The sequence below is a fragment of the Periplaneta americana genome, chromosome 4, assembly GCF_040183065.1.
Source record: "Periplaneta americana isolate PAMFEO1 chromosome 4, P.americana_PAMFEO1_priV1, whole genome shotgun sequence".
In the NCBI taxonomy this organism is placed as follows: Eukaryota; Metazoa; Arthropoda; class Insecta; order Blattodea; family Blattidae; genus Periplaneta; species Periplaneta americana.
This window is the reverse complement of record NC_091120.1, coordinates 52,707,074-52,730,287: the sequence shown is the minus strand read 5'-3', so window position 1 is coordinate 52,730,287 and position 23,214 is coordinate 52,707,074. Positions and strand designations below refer to the sequence as shown.

General features: G+C 33.6%; 1 protein-coding gene across 3 annotated transcripts in view; it reads left to right on the top strand.

Moving 5' to 3' along the window:
* Bcat (Branched chain amino acid transaminase) overlaps nucleotides 1-23,214 on the top strand; it is a 37,279-nt gene continuing 14,065 nt past the window's right edge. The window contains exons 1-7 of one of the 3 annotated variants that reach the window (XM_069823335.1): nucleotides 1-259; nucleotides 3,527-3,604; nucleotides 3,717-3,926; nucleotides 7,947-8,177; nucleotides 15,483-15,674; nucleotides 19,612-19,726; nucleotides 22,464-22,618. In XM_069823335.1, the coding sequence (XP_069679436.1) occupies nucleotides 215-259; nucleotides 3,527-3,604; nucleotides 3,717-3,926; nucleotides 7,947-8,177; nucleotides 15,483-15,674; nucleotides 19,612-19,726; nucleotides 22,464-22,618 (1,026 nt within the window). In that variant the 5' untranslated portion in view covers nucleotides 1-214. Of the gene's footprint in view, nucleotides 260-3,498; nucleotides 3,605-3,716; nucleotides 3,927-7,946; nucleotides 8,178-15,482; nucleotides 15,675-19,611; nucleotides 19,727-22,463; nucleotides 22,619-23,214 lie in introns of all 3 variants that reach the window. The other 2 variants (XM_069823337.1, XM_069823336.1) reach the window with 2 other exon arrangements.

Here is a 23,214-nt window from a genome sequence, read left to right as displayed (position 1 = left end):
TAGTGACTGAAAGGAACGTGAGAAGCGATAGCAATTATTTTTATCCGGGAAGTGTTTGTGGTAGTTGTTTCTACGCGTTCTCGCTTACTGTTTACTAGTTTAATAAATATGCAATATTACTTGACGCTCACGTGACGTATGCAGATTGTCTGATATGGAAAGATGATCAGTATATTAACTATAGTCGGCTCTGAATGAGAATATAGTATCCATCATGGTTAGTTCAGCTCGGTTGCCAAGAGTGCTGCTTCTGCGTAAGGTAGGTTGGATCGACCTATACAGTACGGTTTTAAGTTGTGTGAGATTTATAAGAAAATGACAAGAAAAGTATTATTCAAAACCTAATTTATATAATACACATAGGCCTAATAAAGTAACACAATCTAATGAAACTTGAGTTCGAATACAGGCTGATGCAATAAGTTTTAAAAATTGTAGGCCTACCTAATAGGTTATGACAGTTATGAATCCATACAGTTTAATATAAATTGTTACTGAATATTATGAATGTTTCCATATAGTTTAATATAATTGTTACTGGATATTATAGGCCTACAGTTCTAATTTGATTGTGTTGATTTATTAAATTATTGGAGTTGTGTTACACTCTCCATGAATGTAGAGATAATTTATTAAAGGAAATAATGTGAGTTGCTGTCATTGTCAGTGAATAGTTTCAGCAGTTATATATCAGAGAAAATAAATTCTGAGTGATGCCTCTGCTGATAGGTCAGGTCAACAATCTAATTGACAGTTTTATTGTAAATCAAAGCTTTATTATAAACTTTATACCTACTGAGAAATCCTTGAAACATTGTATTAGGCCTATGTACTCTATATTGTTTGCCAGAATCATGACAGTGTAAAATTGTAGTAGTTCACAGATTTACAGGTAAAAGATGAGCTATTAAGCAAGATTTTAAACAGGTTATCCTAATATAATAGGTACTGAATTAAATGGGCCATGAGAGTGACTAATACAGTGGCAGTAAATTGAGATGAGGTACCTAGGTATTTTATTAACCTATGGCTTGATTTGAATTCTGAAATGTAGATTCTGTTATTCTTTCCCTGCATTAAACGATTATCGCCAAATTACAATTATTACAACATTAAGTTTTCTTTTAATGTTACATTATGTTGTTAAATAGCCTACCTTCTAATCATTAATAATTAGCTACCGGTACCTATTACCGGGCTTGGGTTGGATCTCCCTTTGGTTTATGGTTTCTTCCGAGGTTTTCCACAGCCATGGGACTGAAGCCGGATGGTTTATGGCGAGTCCTCGGCATCAACCCCTTTGATTTGATTACCTGGTTGGGTTTTTCCGAGGTTTCCCCAACCAAAAGGCAAATGCCGGGTAATATTTTGGCGAATCCTCGGACCTCACCTTACCTCACTACATCTCGCCAAAATATTGTAAAAATTTGTAAGAATTGTAATTGTAATATTGTAAAATTTTGACTTGTTCCACATCTTAAAGCTTCATTGCTCATGTAAGATCTATGGAATAAAATAAATGAATTAATGAACTGATTAGCAGGTAGGTTACTTAATAAAGGAAGGAAATAATTCATGTACCCAACCTTCTGGATATTTTATTATACATACAGTGTCGTGCCATACCAGTATAACTTCATTTTTAATGAAACCTGAGATGAAGCACCAGTAAGAAATTTATTTTCGTTGGGCGTTGGAAGGCATATTAGCCAAATGAAATCAAGATTTGAATCCTGGTGAGACCCTAGGACAGCTTTTTTTGAGAACATTTAAATTTTCTTTGTCATCATTCTACAGTTTCTTTAAATACCCGTGATTAATCGTATAGGTGGATCAGAAAACATTAGGTAACTACTGTACTTCATCATTTCCCGAGCAATACGTAGGTCTAACCTTATATTTTCAAAAAGGTATCCTATAATCATTTCGACTTTGCTGCTGTTAAAGTTATAAATGTAAGTGAATTGTCGATGAATCCGTGGGAGAATTGCGTCGAATTTTTGGAAGAAGAAATATCAGCAAAAATTTGTGGGCCTCACGAAGTCCAGATTTAACACCATGCGATTTCTATCTATGGGGGCACTTAAAAATAAGTTTTATGCGAAAAACCCGCATACAATAAATGAGCTTAAAGACTATATAAGAGCTGAAATCGAGTCAATCAGTGAAGCAGAACTTCTTAAAGTAGGCTAATTAACAATTTTATAAGAAAGTGTCAGCAGTGTGTAGCAGTTGGTGGGAGACATTTTCAATGTCAACTGCCATTGGACATATACGTCAACTTATGTGCCTAACTTGGAGTCAGGCCACAAAGAGAAACATTGAAGGAGGAGGATTCGGTCCGGTGCTGTGGATTGAATTCGGCGTAGCTCAGTGGTCAGAGCGCTTGGTACGTAGAACCAAGGACCCGGGTTCGATCCCCGGCGCCGGAGCGAATTTTTCTCCTTAAATATTAATTGTCAATATTACAGATATTATTCTGTAGGACAAATTAATAAATCTATAATATTCTCATAGCTGCAGTGCATATATCTGTACAGATTACTGTGCACGTAACTGCGGAACCCCGGCCAAACAAGTCACTCAGCTGAGTGCGCTCCTAGTATAATGGCAGTTGACATTGGACATATACGTCAACATATGTGCCACAATCAGGCCACAAAGGGAAACATTGAAGGAGGTGGATTTGGTCCGGTGCTGTGGATTGAATTCGGCGTAGCTCAGTGGTCAGAGTGCTTGGTACGTAGAACCAAGAACCCATGTTCGATCCCCGACGCCGGAGCGAATTTTTCTCCTTAAATATTAACAATTTTTAGGTTAGCACATGCTTATGTTTGCTTTGTCATGTCTGTTACCTGTCAGATCTGTTACTCCATGTCATGTCTGTTACATCATTCAAAGCAGTGCCTTAATTTTTTCTAATTATCTATCATTAAAGAAACTAAGGCTGAAATATCTTCTCCTTAAAGGGCAATCTACTAAGATAATTGTCACAGAAAGAATGGTTTTCTGTTAGTTACTGAAGAAGTTATCTTCATATTAGGTAACAGATCTGATATTAAGATATTTAAAATATTTGTTCAGTTTTGATCTGAAGTTAGTTCTGTTACTATTCTAAGACCTATGCACTGTTTAAAGAATATCTGATATAAAAAATAAAGGAATTCTATTTCTGTAAAAGCTCCATTGTCTTGTTCTGTAACACACTGACATTTAGTCATGCCATCAAAGATTCATTGATACTTGTAGAGAATACTGTAAAGCAAGGTGAGTATACAGTGGCTGGTTACTATGGCAGAGACATTGCACTATATTAATACATGCAGAATATGCACTGAATAGTACATTAATTTTGACGTTCTCAATCGTCCATTCATTATACAAATTTTGCAAATGACCCATATACTGTATTAGTATTTTGAAATAAAAGATTAAGTTTTGATTAATTCATGTGCATTTGGAAAGACAATCTGTTACTCTGAAGTAATTTTCTTTCAGATGTTTGACTCATGAATGAACTCTGTAGTTTCTTTGCAGAAATGTTGCTACCCACAAGGTTAAACCAGCACTTTCGTTTTCAAATGAAGTGCAAAATACTTTTAAGGTACGTAACTTAAATCCAAATAAAGTAGTATTATTATGTAGATTTTTCATATAAAGTTTCTAATGACATGTAATTTGAAATCCGTTATGTAACATTTCGATTTCATGATTAGTTTACAGACTTAACTGTGCAGCTAGCATCTCCAGAACAATTGCAGCCGAAACCAGAAGTAACAGATCTTCAGTTTGGAAAAAATTTTACTGATCACATGTTGAAGATTCTGTATCATGAATCCCTTGGTGGCTGGCAGAGACCTGAAATTGTTCCATTTGAGAATATAGTACTTCATCCAGCAGCTAAAGTTTTACATTATGCGACTGAAGTAAGTTAATATCTGTTTTATAAACTTCATAGCGTTGGCTGCAAAATATTTTAGAATTGAAGCTTTTTGCATATGTTTCTTGAGACTTACTCTCTGATCATCCAATTAATGGTTATCTTTACTTTCAATCTTCACACTTAACCCATTGAACCTAGCTAAATTAAATAAGAGGAAAAGCATATGCGTACATATGTGAGTCTTCAGTATCTTGGTTAAATTCTGTGAAACTAAGAATGAATGTGTTTCCGGTTATGTAATTAAATTGGCTAATAAGGAAGTACGAGCAATTTAAGTTGTAGATAACTTACTTGTGAAATGTAGGAAAATGGAATGATTAGGCCTAGTCTAGTTTTAAATAAATTCTTAAAAAAAACACACACACACACACACACACAATAAACAAGTAGCTGATGGAAAGTAATAAAACAGGTTTTATATTTCATTATTACAAAATTCATAATTCTTGTTTCATTTTAAAATTCTCAGTCATTAGAGAGTAGTATTAATAGCTTGATTGATAATGAAAATTGACAGAATATACTTTATTTTTAAATAAGAGCATATATTTTATATAAATCATCATCGGCAGCTGAATGGTTACTATACTTGCTATTAGTCTTGAAGTCCGTTATTCAGTTCTTGTTGGACGGGCAAATTTTTAAGTACAATAAAAGTGCTTACTTCGGGATAGAAATTTAAGATACATTAATTTACTTTATCCTAGGGTGAGGGAATTTCAGGCAAAACTAAACTCAGCTTAGTTAAATCATCAATCCTTATTTCGGGGTAATGAATTCTCTCTGTAGGTACCCGACATCAAAAATGTGTTTCTCCACACCAACAACAAGCTGAGTGTATAATGTAGTCAGTTAATTTCACAGATAAAAGTGGTTCAAAACTACCTGACATTCATAAAATAAAGAATAAAGAAACATTAGGTTGGATTATCAAATGCTTCAGCTATGTGAATCAGGAGTATATGTAGTTCACGAACAAGGGAAATACATGTGGGATTAATCAATTACACACCTGAAGTTCCCTGCCTACTTGTGCCTGGACCTTTAACCTTTATTGTTCACGTCTATTGTACACTCTGTTCTTGTTACATCACGTTTCTTTTATAAAGACTGCATAGTAGTCAAACCCACAAGTTCACTTTTTCTTATTTATTTGCTGCTAATTAACATTAATGTAAGTATTTCGTTTCTTATTAAAATGAAAGACGCAAATTATTTGCCAAATCTTACGGAAATAAATTAATCGTTTTTTATTTAGAATTGTGCAAATGTACGCTCCTATGAAACAAGTTGCTAATTTTCAATTTAAGAAGTGAAAGAAATTCTGGAATGTTGTAGAGAGAGAAATAGAGAGAGAGGGAGAGACCGCTAAATTGAATAAGATTTCTGAAGGATTATTACGTCATACAGTACTTACTTACAAACTGAGAGAAAAAAGTCTTGAAATCGACAGAGCTTTCATTATCCGTTTTAACAATTCAATTATTTTTCATGTTATCAGTGATATTTCCATTATAGTTAATTTGCTTGAACTGTTATTCGAAAGACTTCATAGATGAAGTCAGTTGTTCACCAAAATAAGAAAACAAACTTTTCGTTTGTGTATTCTACACGAAAGTAATGTTTTATATTTGCATTTATAAGAAATGGATTCGGAACACCTCAAAATCTGTGCTTCATTGGCTGGTCATGATAATATCTTTGAAAAATATTGGAGTGCAAGAGGTCAAATGACTTTATTGTCAAACGCCTGGCATTAGAAAACAACAACATATTTGCATTTATAAATTGTGTTAAGTAATGTAATGAATTTGACACAAGTCATTGGTTGTTTATAATTAGATTTCCGGTATTCCACTTGCGTGTCAAGTAAATAAAAAATATTATGAAAACAAACTGTGAAGGGGAAATTTGTAAAATGTTATTGTATTAACTGACTTCTGTCTGCATAAAAAGGGAGCTTCTATATCTAATGAGAACTTAAAAAGAGATACCCCAAATGGTACTGCTGTTCTATCTGACTTAAAATATTATATGATGCAAGAATCTGTTCTGAAAATACATTTGCAACTTCCTTTACTGAATATGATGTTTTCACAGGAAAATACATTTTATTTTACTTCATTTCCGTGACAATGAGAGTTATACTTCAGTCAAAATTATTTTGACTGGCTGGTCGAAATAATGTTTACTAAAGCGTGCACTAATTGTATGAAATTACAAACTACCCACCCATTGAGGGTAGCCCTTACAGACTCAGTATATCCTCAAAAAATAAATATACATATGTAAACATAGATAATGAAATTTTAAAAAAGGAACAAAGAAAAGGGTATAAAAAATTACAATTGCTGTTAATGTGGCACCATGTGCTTAATCAGGATTTAACAGGATTTTTTTTAACATTATTATCACAATGTCATCCCTCAGAGATGTTGACAGAGCAAATTGCTGTCAAAATTCTTCGAAATAAGCTGGTATAGTCCCTCGAGTACCTATGAGCAAGCCATATACCTCAACATGAATTAAGGCATATTTCACCTTGAAATAGTTCGACTTCTTCTCATGATGGTCCTCGACTGACTGGTGACATCCTACTTCAAAACGTATCATGGGGTCCACAATGATGCCCTGTTTAGTGTCAGCATTGTACGCTAAAATATCGACTCTTGTCCTTGATCCATTTTCAGCTAGACAAGAGATTTCTTCTTCTACTATCCAGCCCTTATTTCTTAATGCGGCAGCAATTTTGGATCTTATAAGATGACTGTAAATCCTAAAATATTTGAAGTTTTCATTTGGGATTATATTTCTGTATGGCAGTTTTTTTTCTCCTGAAGTTCTAAATTGGAAGAGATATACATTTTTTCTCTCTCTCTCTCTCTCTCTTGTACGGAGGAGGAACCTGAAGGCTTGCATTCCAGCCTGAGACTTATTGTGCTTACCACTCCTATACTGTGAATGTTGGGTAGCCGAATGGCCACGCTCTTGTACAAGTACAGCACACTGCACCGTGAACTGAACCCAGGCTACGATATAGATGATGATAATGATGATACGCAAATTAATCATGGCGAAATGAGTCCAAGATCCAATGCCGAAAGTTACCCAGCAATTCTGTTTCAATTGGTTGAGGGAAACCCCTAGAAAAACCCAACCAGGCAACTTATCTCAAACAGGATTTGAACCCAGGCCCGCTCGTTCCACCTCAGACGCGCCAACCATTACTCCACAGCGGTGGACTATACTTTATGTTAGTGTTAATTAATTTTTTCCCATATGTACAAAGGGTTTTGCAGACATACTATCTACACTGTTTAATTTATTAATTACCATATGCTAAAAATATGAAAAAGAAATTCGTTAGAGTTGGTTTAATGTACATTACCACTGTATAATTTTTTTAAATAAATATATCTTAATTGATCAGTAAAAGTGATCATATTTCATGTGCATCATTCCTAGCTGAATTGACATAGACATATTGAATATGAATAAAATCTATCCAATAGTTCAGGAAAAATAGCTGTTCGTAGACACGCCCAAACCAACTTTGTCAGCACCAGGAATGCTGTAAACATGTATTTCCCTCATATACAGAAATATTTGTGTGCATTAAACTCATAGATGACCAGAACTAATCGTTATAGACTTTTCTGAAAAGAATTCTTTCTGTTGGAAAAAGAAATAATTATACTGTAAGTTATCCTTTTAAGCAACTATGCATTTTTAGAGGTTTTGGTAATTATTAACACAGGTTTCACTCTAATATCATCCACATCGTTGAATTTATTGATTTTATAGACAGATTAATATTAATTTTCTTATAGTCCAGCATTTATAAAAACTAGGAATTTGGTTTGTGAAGTTGACTTGAAATTGGAGAAGAATTAACAATTAGAGATACATTGCTAGCACTAATTTTAGACATTTCACTTCATAATTACTTGAACTTCTTGAATTTTATGAACTGAAAATAACTATGTATTTTATGACATTTTAGCTGTTTGAAGGTATGAAAGCATACCGTGGTGTGGATGGAAAGATAAGAATCTTCCGTCCAGACATGAACATGGAACGTATGAATCGTTCAGCATTGCGAGCTGGTCTTCCAACATTCGATGGTGAGCAACTCATCAAGTGCCTTTGTCGACTCATCAGCATAGATCAGGAGTGGGTACCCCATTCTGAATCGTCCAGTCTCTACATCCGTCCAACACTCATTGGCATTGATGTAAGTTGGCTTTTTCTGCTTTTGTGTGTATGTGCGTGCGTGCGATTTTTTTTTTTTTTTTTTTTTTTTTGGCAAATACAGTATCAAAAGTAAAATACTGATTTTTTTTATTGGTTATTTTACGACGCTTTTTCAGTTGCTATGGTTATATAACATATGAATGAGATGAAGGTGATGATGCCAGTGAAATGAGTCCAGGGTTCAGCACTGAAAGTTACTCAGCATTTCCTCTTATTGGTTTGAGGGAAAACTTCAGAAAAACCTCAATTAGGTAACTTGTCCCAACCAGGATTTGAACACGAGTCCATTTCACAGTTAGGCATGCTAACCTTTACTCCACAGCGGTGGACCTAAAAGACTGTTGAGTGGGAACAAATGTTGAGAGTTTTTTCGTTATTAAAAACTATGGCAGAAAACCTTCCACTGGGCATAGTAGTAAAGTAATGCATTTATTAAATTCAAATTTCCTCCCCCCCACCCCTCCCAAACTTCTAGTTCTACTAAGAATGAAAGTTCGAAAGTTTCATATTCTCGAGGTGCAACCTGTTTCTATGAACAATACTCTGGGAACCGAGTCATGGTGGTATAACCATTACATCATGCAGTATACATTAGCTTATCCGGAAGCCAGAAGGTGGCAATTCCACCACTGGACTTACGTCCTTCTTGCTAGCAACTAGTAGTAGGGAAACTCTTTTCCTTGTAAGTTTACAAATAAACACAGCTGAATGGAACACATTTACGAACTATCTGCTAATAGTAATTTTACAGAATTTTAGCTATTTGAAGTTTGTAAATATTTGTACCAAGATCTGATAAGACACTGTCATGAAGTACCTCTGCTGTCTGGGTAAGTGGTGTGTGTGAAAGTTCCTAAAAGAAAACCTGTGCATTGTTGTCACCTCTTGTGTTACCTCTTGAAATAATTCTTATAAATCTATTGACACCCTAAAATTTTTATGTAAAGCAGCTTTTGATTTGAAGTTTACTTTTTTGTTAAAAATTATTAAACTCAATTTTGAAAACTCAGTGACCATGTTGTTTTATTGCTTTTAAGCTCAAAGTGATATCCAAAAAGAAGAAAATTTCTGTAACCAACTTTAATGAAACTTTTTGTGATATTTTTACGTGAGGCTTTCAAATAAACTACAATAGAAGTGGTTGTATATGATAAACATACATTCCAAATCAATTGGCTAACAAATATTGAATATTAACAAAATCTGTCCGATAATTGAACAGAAAAGTCTCTACCTAGATGAACAGAACAGATGTAATAGCACACCAAAAGCAATTTAATTATATTCACTTCAGATTTGTAAACTGCAACTTGATGCATTTATTTTAGTAGAAAAAACATATTACTGAAACAAGAGACACCTCTCCATCTTTCCCAAAAATTTTGCAACTCATGAGCTCAGAAAAATCCGAGATGTCATGCACCTTATGAATAGCTGGGAAGTTAAATTTTGTTTAAGTTGACAGATGATGAAGATTGCTGTTCCTGAAGTTTAAATGCAATAAAATCTGAACAGTACAATCATAACATAGAAGAAAAGAAAAAATTATTTTTTACTCAGCCCTAAAGGAAATATATCAAAATTAATGTAAAATTTGGCCTAGAGATAATCGGAGACAAGAAAGGCGTTTTTCTCAGAAGTCTTTGACGCCCATTGTCACGTTCCAGTTTTGAAATGTGGTAATACTGACGTTTCGATTTCGTCATAGGGATATCTTTCTTTTTTATTCATGACGTTGATTACCATCCTCTTAGGATGGAGATCAAGGTCAGGTCAGGCTATCAGTTTGAGGTTAAGAAAACATATATGCATGGTAATTCCAACAGGCTCGTACATCCAGACACATGTAATTAAGTATAGTAAAGAATCTTCGAGAATTAATATTTTGCTAATATTGGCACTCATAAATTATGTTAATTTTCGGTATTGTTTACTTTACGAATCCTGCCATTATTTGTATTCTTATTAGATAATTAGTCTGTTGATTGATATTGTTTTAAATTCAGAATTCGTTAAATGCTGAACCGGAAATGTAATATTCTGTAGACGATGCATTGACATTGTCATATCTTACTTCATTCCATTCTGATTAATATTAATCGATATTATATATTTTATACTAAGTTACAGTGTACATAATTGCTTGGAAAATGTTTAGAAATACATTACTAGTGTGTAAAAGTTAAATGTTTAACCTCTCTTATATTTGCGTGATACGAAATAACATTGTATTTAAAAGCATATTAAGGACACCTTCTTCTTTGTATTCTTTTTCTTCTCCTTCTTCTGCTGCTACTCTTCTTTATCCTCTGATTAGGATGTTAGCCTGTTCAGGTAGGTGGAGAATCAAGCCATCTTTTACAGAATCATTCTGTTTTTTTTTTCTCTCTCTCTCTTCCTTTTGGGATGCCACAGCCGTCAGGTAAGACAAGGAAATGGAAACTTATCTCTTGTAATGTTAGCATGTCTTACCATAAAACGACCCAGGTTCAAATCTGGTTGAGACAAGTTATCTGGTTGAGGTTTTTTCGGAGTTTTTTCCTCAACCCATTAAGAGCAAATGCTGGGTAAATTTCAGCACTGGACCCTGGACTCATTTCGTTTGCATTATGACGTTCATTTCATTCAGATGCTAGACAACCATAGCAGTTGATAAAGCATCGTAAAATAAAATAAATTAAAAACTTATCTTTTGTATCGTTTACCAATAGCTTTCTCCAACTATTTTCTTTAGAGCATATGTGAGAGTTGGTTTTATTACAGTTTTTCTAGGAGAATAACTCACAGTAATGCTTTGCCTGATGTTGGTGTCGATATATACTGGGTGTTCAGTTCAAAATGTGTCATGGCTCGCTGTATGCCGTCATGTGGCTAGCCGATGAGCCTAGAGAATTCAATCTTCCTACACTTCCGCAGAGGTGTATAACCTGTGAGGCAGAGAAGTTGCCTAGCAAGTACAGCATTCATTCTGAAGAGTCCGTACCGATACGTACTGTAACGCCGGTAGTGGCAGGAATGTGAACTGTTTGGAAATACGTACTGTCGGGATATGGGGAGAGAGTTAAGACGATTACTTATGTATTTGTTGACATTAACTTCGACGGTCAACATGGACACGGAGCATTTGATTTGTGTTGTGGAATGTTACCGTACGCAACCGGTGATAACAAATACCCTGCGTACGACTTGCCGGCGCAAAACACAGTTCGAAAGAGATTATGGTAGCACACAGACCGTACAGACCACCATCTGTTGCTACGACGTTCAAGTTATACCGTACACGTTCTCAAGTTCAGATTGAAGAACGCCTTAAATAATAGGCAACTTCTCTGACATATAAGCTGAAACTCGTTTCAAATCGGTGACCCAACAACAGTGACGTCATGACACACTTTGAAATGAACACCCAGTAGATTCGTAATTTTGGATGTTTCTACATGTATGATGAGATCCAGAAACATTTTTGTTTTGTTGATTAAGATTTTCGTGTTTTACATGTGACAATTCAACACGAAAAGATAAAGTAAGTAATCTGTAGTGTCCATTATCCACAATGAGGACCGCTTTTTTTAGAACAGTTTGTTTTAATTCCTTTGTTACCGGTACCAATTCTATAGCACTCTTTGTGCTTGATACCTATTATAACCATATTCATAACTATGCTAACTAAGCAGTGAATTCCGCAATTAAGGAAATTTGTGATTGCGAATTTCAAGGGGTATTGAAGTATTAAAGTTCTTTTCAAATTTAAATTATCTCCATTACAAAGCAAGGTTAGTGATACAGATACAATCTCAATATTTCCTTAACATATTTTATTCTGAAAACTATACAGACATATTCTCATGATCCCAGTGTAATGAGTAATGACATTACAGCATAGTGGCCTGGTATGAAATTAAAATCTTATTGTCTCTAGGTTTTCTTTTCTTTTCTTCAAAACCATGATTTCATAATCATTATTTTGTATATAGTAAATACGAAATTTCATTTGTATTATTACAATGTTTGTTTTTGTACAGTAAAAAATTACCAGTACGTGTAACATTGGATTTTCTAATTCAAGTATATGTGATTAAACAAGTAGAGTACAACATTTTAGCAAGAAAATTGTTTTTAAGTGGTACAAACACTCTGTAGTGTATATAGAAATGATGTTGCAGATATGCACTGACCAAAAGGAAAGAGAAAAAATAAAATCCAGCAATCATAAACGAAAATAAATTAGTTGCAATAAGACATTTGTTAAGTTACAATTGTTGGAGAAATTTTAAAAACAGAACTGTTGAAAATGCAAGGAATTCAATGGGAAATGAAATGATCCAGATTTATTTCTTGGTTATCGCAGAAGACCAGCTGTTGAAAAATATGAACTTGTCACTGAACTTGAGTCTTTCTATAAATTTATATAGACTGAAAATATGAATATCTTCAAATTGATGTTACTTAGTGAACCTAAACAAATGGCTATAGAATTTATCAACCTCTATGTGAAACTATAGCAGTCAGTAAAAAAGCACTACAAAAAATATTGGAATGCAAGATAACAAATACCGTAATTAACATATAGCAGAACATTAGGTATTAGCTATTAATAAGCTAATAACTGAATGAAAGAATTACATATAGAAAGGAAGACATTTTAAGATAATAATATAAGCGTGTTTCTTGACTCTTGCAGAAGATAGTAGTATTCCTCTTGATATAACTTGTTTGTGCATTTCTAGATTATGTTTGAAGATAATACGTTACTCGTATGTGATTTCACAACCTGCATATTGTGAAAGTGCTGTCATGGCCATATTTGAAATTAAGTTGCTTAAAGAATTCCATTCAAGGTTTTAAAATTCAGATTTTCACAGTGGCTTTTATAACAATCCTTGGGTTGTTTCCATGTGTTAAGAAGTAACTGAAACATATTCCAGTTTTATCAAGAAGGGAGTTATCTTGAATGACCCCAACATCAGAATTGGCAGTTACACAGTGTTAGCAATGATAATGTTATCCACATTGATTTGTCGTAAACTAAGAAACCTATTACTGTTAAGCAGTTGCTATCTGGACGTGCGAATGTATTTTTAGAATGATTAATATGGTATGGTGAAATAAGTCAATTAATTAATTAATACATATTTCAATTTGTTGTCCACAATGGTCTAGTGGTTATTGTACTTTCTCTGGACCCAAGTATCTTGGGTTCAAACCAGTCGAGAATGATGGATTTCTGAGACAAAAGAAGAAATCTAGAGACTTCCTTCGGGAGGAAAGTAAAATTGGGGTTCATACATCAGACTAAGTTCGTAACATATAGGAAATTTACAGCATTTGTCCAATTAATGTCATAAGCAAAATATTAAACTGTTTTTGTATTATCCATTTGCATTTCCTGATAAGGCACAGATGGCTTTGACAGAAAACCTGTGATGACATCCCTGTGTTAAAAAGAAAAGTAGACACAATACGAAAATTGCCATTATCTACTAATTACAATTCTTGTCTCTCATTCTAATTAATCCTTTCCAGCAAGTGCCTTCATCTCAAGTGAAATTTAACTCTGTTAGACTAACATAATAAAATTATAGAAAAATATTAGGTGATTGTGTCTGGAGATATTAGAAATTAATATTTCAGTTTTTATTCTGTTGCATAGTTCCTATTTTAGACTAAAATTCATACGAATCTTGGCAGCTGTTTGTAGATGATGCTTGTGAAAGTGTAATTTCGAAGGATAGAATTAAGATTATTGTATTTTTTGTTAAAAAATGTAATTTATATCTGTAGATTATAAAATGTAGGTAGCAACGAAACTGGCATGTCATTTGCGAACATGTTTTATTAATTTTAAGAATAACTGTTGGACTTTCAAACACATTTTTTTTTTTTTTTTTTGTTTTTTTTTTTTTTTTTTTTTTAGGGAGAAGATAATAACTTTGTCCAAAATAGTGTTTCTGAAACTTTACCAGTTATATCCATTTCTAACTAAATATAAAATAACCTTACTTACTACTTACTGGCTTTTAAGGAACCCGGAGGTTCATTGCCGCACTCACATAAGCCCACCATTGGTCCCTATCCTGAGCAAGATTAATCCAGTCTCTATCATACATATCCCACCTCCCTCAAATGGTCTCCCCAAAGGTCTTTTTCCCTCAGGCCTCCCAACTAACACTCTATATGCATTTCTGGATTCGCCCATACGTGCTACATACCCTGCCCATTTCAGACGTCTGGATTTAATGTTCCTAATTACTGTATATTAGGTGAAGAATACAATGCGTGCAGTTCTGTGTTCTGTAACTTTCTCCATTCTCCTGTAACTTCATCCCTCTTAGCCCCAAATATTTTTCTAAGCACCTTATTCTCAAACACCCTTAACCTATGTTCCTCTCTCAAAGTGAGAGTCCAAGTTTCACAACCATAAAGAACTACCAGTAATATAACTGTTTTATAAAGTCTAACTTTCAAATTTTTTGACAACAGACTGGATGATAAAAGCTTCTCAACCGAATAATAACAGGCATTTCCCATATTTATTCTGTGTTTAATTTCCTCCCGAGTATCATTTATATTTGTTACTGTTGCTCCCAGGTATTTGAATTTTTCCACTTCTTCAAAGGATAAATTTCCAATTTTTATATTTCCATTTTGTACAATATTCTCGTCACGAGACATAAATCATATACTTTGTCTTTTCGGGATTTACTTCCAAACCTATTTCTTTACGTGCTTCAAGTAAAATTCCTGTATTTTCCCTAAACGTTAGTCGATTTTCTCCTAACATATTCACGTCATCTGAATAGACAAGCAGCTGATATAACCCATTCAATTCCAAACCCTCTCTGTTATCCTGGACTTTCCTAATGGCATACTCTAGAGCAAAGTTAAAAAATAAAGGTGATAGTGCATATCCTTGCTTTAGCTCGCAGTGAATTGGAAACGCATCTGGCAGGAATTGACTTATACGGACTCTGCTGTACGTTTCACTGAGACACATTTTAATTAATCAAACTAGTTTCTTGGGAATACCAAATTCAATACCTTACAGTAATTAAATTATTGCTATGATTAGCACTTGAAAGAAACTGATACTTTTCAAAGAGCATTTTCCCTTTGAGGAACTGTAAATGGTAGTTTTAGTCAAAATTTTTATCATACATATGTTTTTATGTCGTTTCATGGAATTATATATTTATGTCTATTATTGACATTCTAACTCCATGATATTATTACCTTGTGCTGTGAAGTCCATAGCTTTATTGATGAAACATTGGTATTATTTTTGCAGCCATCATTGGGTGTCGCAGCGTGTGGTTCAGCAATGCTGTATACTATTCTCTGTCCAGTGGGTTCCTATTTTTCTGGTACTGGTGAAAACCCAGTGTCATTACTTGCTGATCCTCGCTTCATACGTGCGTGGCCTGGTGGTTGTGGAGACAAGAAGATGGGTTCTAATTATGCCCCAACCATCCAGGTTCAGGTGAGTAGGGAAGCATATTCTTGTTCAAGAGTCCAGAGAAAGTAGCAAACACAGCTATACCTTTATCAGTTAATTAATAGCATGTCCAATGGATTGAAATATGATTCTCAGTCAGGTTCTCTACTATAATCTTTTCACTGTTAAGATACTAACTACTGCTAGATAAATTAGATTATTATGGAATTAAAGGTGTTGCAAACCAATGGTTTCACTCATATCTCATAGATAGGAAACAGAAAGTTGAAATCAATACAACTATGAAATCTGCATCGACATGGGGAACTATTAATAATGGAATTCCTCAAGGATCATTATTAGGTCCCCTACTTTTTCTAGTGTTTATAAATGATCTTGCCCCCCCTAATAAAAGATGTAGGTCATCCCATATTATTTGCAGATGACACAGTAATTACAGCCAATAACTCCAACACATCCCAATCTTCAACAGAGGAAATTCTCTTCAAAATATGTGACCGGTTCTCAGTCAATAAATTGGTATTAAATTGTAACAAAACTAACATAATTCAATTTAAATCCTGTCCAAATTCAACCTCGCAAATTTCTAGCGCAATAATTAACAATAGATCCCTATTAGAAACAACAACAACCAAATTTCTTTGCTTAAAAATCGATAATGTGTTAAATTGGAAAAATGATATTAAAGAAATTACCCCCAAACTGAATTCAGCTTGTTTTGCTATTAGATCTATGCAAAAGATAGTAATATCAATACCTTAAAAACAATATGCTTTGCATACTTCCACTCGGTAATGAGTTTTGGAATAATATTCTGGGGAAATTCCACAGATAGTAACAGTATATTTCTATTACAAAAAAGAGTAATTAGAATAATAGTAGGTGCCAAATCTAGGGAATTGTGTAGGACTATTTTAAAAAAGCTACAAATAATGCCCATGGCTTGTCAGTATATCTTTTCATTAATAATCTTCCTTGTATGTAATCGTGAAAACTTTGTAACTAATTCAACAGTTCATAGCATAAATACACGTCAAAAAAATGACTTTCATACTCCATCAGCAAGTCTATCGTGCTATCAAAAAGGAGTGTGTTATATGGCAGTAAAAATTTTTAATAGCCTCCGTATCGATATAAAAAATGAAACTCAAAACATAAAATTATTTAGGGCCAAATTAAAGAAGTACCTAATTTCTCACGCCTTCTATTCTGTAGGTGAATTCATGACATTCAATAACCCTTCATGAAATTGATACTAAAACTTTGTGTTGTACTAGTAGACTATATTGTAAATCTCGTCTGTATATATTCCAAGTAGACTGTGACTATAAATTAAGATTTTATAATAGTATTAAGTTTTTTGACTTGTTCCATATTCTAGCTGTGAAGCAATGTATGAATACCATGGAATGTTAATAAATACAATACAATACAATATGTATTTACATGCAGAAGCTCAAGTGACACTAGCTTGTTACAAGAACAGACTATCTCCACAGTCTAGTATATACAGTCATGAAGCTTAATACATAGTAAATATGCATCTATAGATAGTTGCTAACCACTAGGATCGCTACTATCGCTTCATTACAGACAACGCAAAATAGTACCTGCACAGTCTATTGTTCCTAGTAACCTCATAAACTCAAGTTTCGTGACTGTATATACTAGACTGTGCTACCTCGGTATTACTCTTTGTATTCATCTGCTTTGTTAGAAAATTCATAGTATTTACAAATATAAACGTATTTTTTCTTTTTCATAACATTGTACTTATGAGTAAAGTTATATGTTTTGTCGTATATACAAACTAAAATTCAAATTTTCTTTTAAAATACATACAAGGTTATGGTCCTCAAACACAGATCTATATTTTCCTACGTCGTGTGAATGTTACAACTAGGAGCCAATCGTGGGTATGACAGCCACATGCTTGTGTTTACATTAGTATTATTCTAACAGTGAGGAGATTATAGACAAAATAAGTGACACATAAATTTCCTTTCTGTTTCTCTCCCAATCCATTTCCGAAATTACTTCATTGGTATTGCCATTGGCCATTTCCCTCTCATCCTTTTCTTTATAGAAGTAAATTGGTAGGTCTCATGTTATAAATTTGCGACATGTACAGGAACCGTGTCCTTTGTAGAGAACTCCATACAAAGACTCACATTGAATTTTGTCGCTGAATAAAACTACAGTTGAAAATGTCATTAAATAAAATACTACTAGTACTTGTCATTATCACCACCAAACCACCATCATCACCAATAATAATAATTTTTTTATTATTTTTGCCTCTATATTATTAATATTGTTCTAGACAATAGCTATTAGCCAATAATAGATTAGCAGAAAGATTACTATAATACAACAATATTAGTGATGATGATACCAGTAAAAAAAAAATAATAATAATAATATAGTACGATAATTATTTTATAAAATTATTTAAATTCTAAATTTATAAAATCATTCAATCTTCTTAATGTATCTAGCTGTTTGCTGACAACGTAAAGTTCACTATAGTCCACTGTAGTCTATTCACTTGTTTTTCACGAGAAATGAGGGGTATTTTGATCGGTATTCATTATAGATGCCTGTTGCTAGTAGCCAGAGTTGAGTGTAGTCAATATATACTGCAGGGCTTTGTCTTCTGAAACTGGTACTGATGATTTTAATTTATAAAATAAATTATAAAATTTATTGTTACACAAGTTGGTAGTTTTAATGCAACTGGAGACAAGGAAAAGAGATGTAGAATTACTGTTACAGAAAAGATTGTGAGTTCTTATCCCTGTTGTAGGAACACTGAAGCTAACCTTGCTTATCAGAGAAAGATTCACAGGCTATATTACTGTTAGGATTTAGAATAGAAATAGAGAATACAGATCAGAGTTTGGAATGTAAACTGTGACATTTTATATGATCACAGTTTTTCCCATAACTATTCGTGAAGTCTTTGGAAAGAAATGTGTATCAACATAATACCATATTGGCCTGAAAATAAATCGCACTTTTTATCCAAATTTCAACTGTGAAAACTTAAAGTGAGGCTCATATTCACTACCTTGGTTTTTACAACATATCATATCCTACGCTGTTTAAAAATGATGAAGTGAACAGTGAAGTCAGTAATGACAACATTGTGGACAGTAATAGAGCATTGAAAATGTATTAGGTACATAACAATAGGCCTACTGTGCCTTTATACTGGTATAGGCTTAGTCTCTGATAAAAAGGAAAAAAACAGTTTGTTACTACTGAAATTTAATCATTGAAACCTTTTCATAACAAAAAAAAAGAATGTGTTGAAGGAAGGAAAATCTTGCGGTAGATATATTGTTTTACAAATACTAGAAAGGTGTATGGAATAAAATGTATTTATCATTTATTTTCCATTGGCGAGAATTAACGATAAAGTCATTTTCTTTCTAGCTTCCCAGTACAATAGAAGAACAGTCAAAAAGACCAAAACTAAAAATCATCCTGGACCAGATAAAATATGGAATAAAATTGCTACCGGTAATTTTTCTTCTATTTCTCTGATTTTTGTCTTTTTCAATCCTCGAATTTTAAGGGTGCGGCTTATTTTTGGATTAATACAGTAGTGATGATGATGATGATAATAATAATAATAATAGTAATAATAATAAAACAAAAAATATTGATTATTTTTCTCATATACTGTCTGTGTCTCAGTATGAAGCCTTACTATGAGCTGGACGGTATTTTATATGTAGTACAGACGGAGAATTGATAAAATGATGGAAGGGGAGAAGGGAAAACTTCGAGGAAACATGCCTCAATATCATCTTTGACTAGCATAAATTCTACTGAACATCCCGGAATTTGAATCAGCATCTCTTATGCAGAATCTCCTGTCTTAATGTCATGATAATCATGATGATGGTGACAGTGGTTGTTCAAAAATTAATTTTTGTTTGTCTTTTGATTTTAGCAAGAAGCTCAAGGTCGAGGGTTGCAGCAGGTCTTATGGCTCTACGGAGAAGAGAATCTCATCACTGAAGTTGGTACCATGAATATTTTCATGGTTTTCATTAATGATAGAGGAGGTAATTTCCAGTTTCACTGTTTTTTTCAATTACTGATGCAGTTTATACACTCTTTGAATGGTTAAATTGAGAATAAATTCCATATCCTCACTCAACTTTAAGCAAAAATTCCAGAGCTACAGAGGGAAGCTTACAAGAAACGACACTAAAGAATGCAGGTTCACTTTGACTGTGTGTGATGTATTGATTAGACTGAGAGAAAATAATGGTTTATTTATGCCTTGGGTTTAACCAGTGAAAAACTGCACTTCGGTTTATTTCAGAAAGCCTAGTACAATATAACAATAAATTTGAAATAATTTACTCATAGAAATTCTTAAGACAGGAAAAATTGAACTAGTTCGAGAATGAAAAGTTAATGCTTTATTTACTGATGTAGATCATTTGCAATGTCATAGCAATGTGGTAAATAAAGGTCTCTTTCCTTGTTACTTTTTAAATTAAACTTATTGCTCTATAATATTTACAATAATGTGAATTAAATTTATTGATACAACTGCAATTTTAAACAATTATATTAGATTATATAAGAGATGCGACTCTTCATTTAAGCATTAAAGAATAGTAATATGCGTTACAAGAGCGGTATGTTGAAGTTTTCATGTTCGAGGAAAAGTTTGAAAAAGCGAAACGTAGTTGAGCTTTTTTAATTTCCGAGAATTGAAAGAAAACATACCGCTCGTGTATCGTACATTATTTTGTGCGAAGATCGTTTATTACATACCTGAAAGAAGAATTTCTAATTAGTTGCAATGAAATCTCCATCTTGGTTTCTGTTCAATGACGGCAAATTTGCAAAACAAAAATATCTATCTTCAACATTGTTGCTTTAAAATGTTTTCTGTGTTTACTATACTCCAGCAGGCCGTGATATACGTTTGTCTTTTTTTTTCCCCCAGTCTATGATGAGTCTGGAATCTTGTTGATTTTTTCACGGCTTCCTTAATGTTACTTGCATCACGAATGCAGTAACTTTAGTGGAGTTGTAGAGTTTACTTAATTTTTGCAAATATTTAAAAACAATAATTACTAGTGCAATTTAGGTGAAATTGCAGTGGTAAGTTTCCAATTTATAATTATTACTATATTGAACGTCTCTAAAAATAATATGTTAAAAACCTAAAGCAGTAAAATGAATATGTCACTTAAGCGGTAAGAAGAGGGAAATTGTTATGTGTGTTAGGTTGGGAATACTGAATGTGGAATTTTAGACTTTCCGCGGATTGGTTTTGTGCGGAAACCAAGCAAATACGCACAATCTCGCACAAAGAATCTTACAGGGTAATGAATCTCAAACCATATATATATAATTTTTTATTTGTAATCTACTGCTCTGGAGTAATGGTCAGCTTGTCTAACTGCAAAACTAGCTGACCCAGGCGTGAATTCTGGCTGGGATAAGTTGTCTAGTTGAATTTTTTCCGGGGTTTTCCCACATATCTCTAAGAGCAACTAACTTTTGGCACCAGATTCCTGGCCTTATTTCGCCATCATTATCGTCTTTATCTTCATAAATCCTGTCTACGTCTATACTCATTACTCATATCAAATCATACAAAGCAAACAGAGTTCGACCTATTAGATGCCTCATTCTCAGAACAGGATCTTCATCATAATTGTCAGAAAAGTAGGCAGGGGCACAAATGGCTAAATATCAATAAGTTACATACATACATACATACATACATACATACATACATACATACATACACATACATACGTGTTCTGCCCATGGGCAGGTCTTTCACTGCAAACCCAGCTTTCTCCAATCTTTCCTATTTTATGCCTTCCTCTTACTCTCTGTATATGATCCACATATCAATGTCGTCTATCATCTGATATCTTCTTCTGCCCCAAACTCTTCTCCCATCAATATGCTTGGCAAAAAAGAAAAAAGCTTGCCTTTTACATGCGTGTCAGTAACACTTCCCACTCGCATAAAATTAAGTTGTTAATGCTTTGAAATTCTCATTTTTTATCAGCTAAGGGAAGATAGAGTTCAAGTCATATAAAAAATTAAGTATGAGTTGTGATTAATAACAGGTATGATTGGTTTTAATTCTTAATTATTTTATACATACAGTGAAATCTTATGATTACATTTTTTAACATTTCACATTGAAAAGAAATTCTGGATTTAGAAACATTTATAAGAGCATATTGTTTCTTTCTACATTGGGCAGGAAAGATGTGCAAATAAAGTACTACGCAACTGAATAATGTACGTTTTAGATTCCATTGTTTGTGTAGAGTGTAGCAAAAGCAGAAACAGTGCTAGCTATCTTTGGCGTAGTGCTGTATATATGCAGTCTGTGAAGAATGAAAAAAACTATTACATAATGATATAATTTCACTTCTAAAACCTTTTACACAAAATAAAGTCTAGTAGTTACTGTATTTGTCCCTGGACCCATGTATCGAGGGTTTGAACTGGGCTGAGAGCAATGCATCTTTGAAAGAAAATTCTTAATAGTATAGTATTTCTATCACCATCTGTAGTTCCTACTTTGTTATGAGTAGGAAATATGCTAAAATTCTCTGCTAGTCAGCATCCTAGTTTATGTCATCGTATAAAAACAGTAACAGGTATCCCCATTTCAGAAATGGATTAGCAGAAAAGTCTTACTATATCTAACATTGGAAACAACAATTTTCGTACAAGATATTTTACTAAATACATGATAACACATCTGGTAGGTATTTTCTATAGTGAGTTTCTTTATTTCTCTTGTTACAGAAAAGGAACTGGTAACACCACCATTGGATGGTCTGATTCTCCCAGGTATTACAAGAGCATCTATTCTTCACTTATCACGTGAATGGAATGAATTTCCAGTGTCAGAACGCAGAATTTCAATGGCAGAAGTTATAAATCTTCTGGGCCAGAACAGAGTAAGTTCACCACCAGTATTACGTACTTCTTCATGCAGAATGTGTGATGTTAAAATAAACTTGTTTATTCCGTAGCATAATAGTAACATTGCAAAGAACTCGTAATATGTAATATTAATTGTTCTGTAACATATTAAGTGTAAGAATACAGTAATAAGCCCAGTGTAAATTGGCTGTCGTGATACATTGGCTTGACTTTTTGAGAATGTGTCCTTACACTTAGACTTGATTTGTAAATTACTTAGACCTAGGGCTAATTTACTAAAAGTCTGTAGTGAGAATTCGAAATGAGGTTCTACATTGTGTACATCAGTCATCTACACATATTGGGCCTCACAGAAGATCCAACCTGCAGAAAATGTGTGATGGTAATTGAGTTATCACCTCACATTCTGTTGAATTACCCAGGTTTAAGCCATTTCAGGCGTTGATACCTTTGGAAACACATGTTGTCTTCCTAGGAGATTCAGGAAATCAAACCCAGCACCATCATGAAGCTGGTCACCCACTGCATTCTCCTGGGATGATTGTTGGTTTATGGGGCACATAGTGGGCCATTTGAGCCTAAGTGCTTCTCTGTAATTGTCTACACCCTC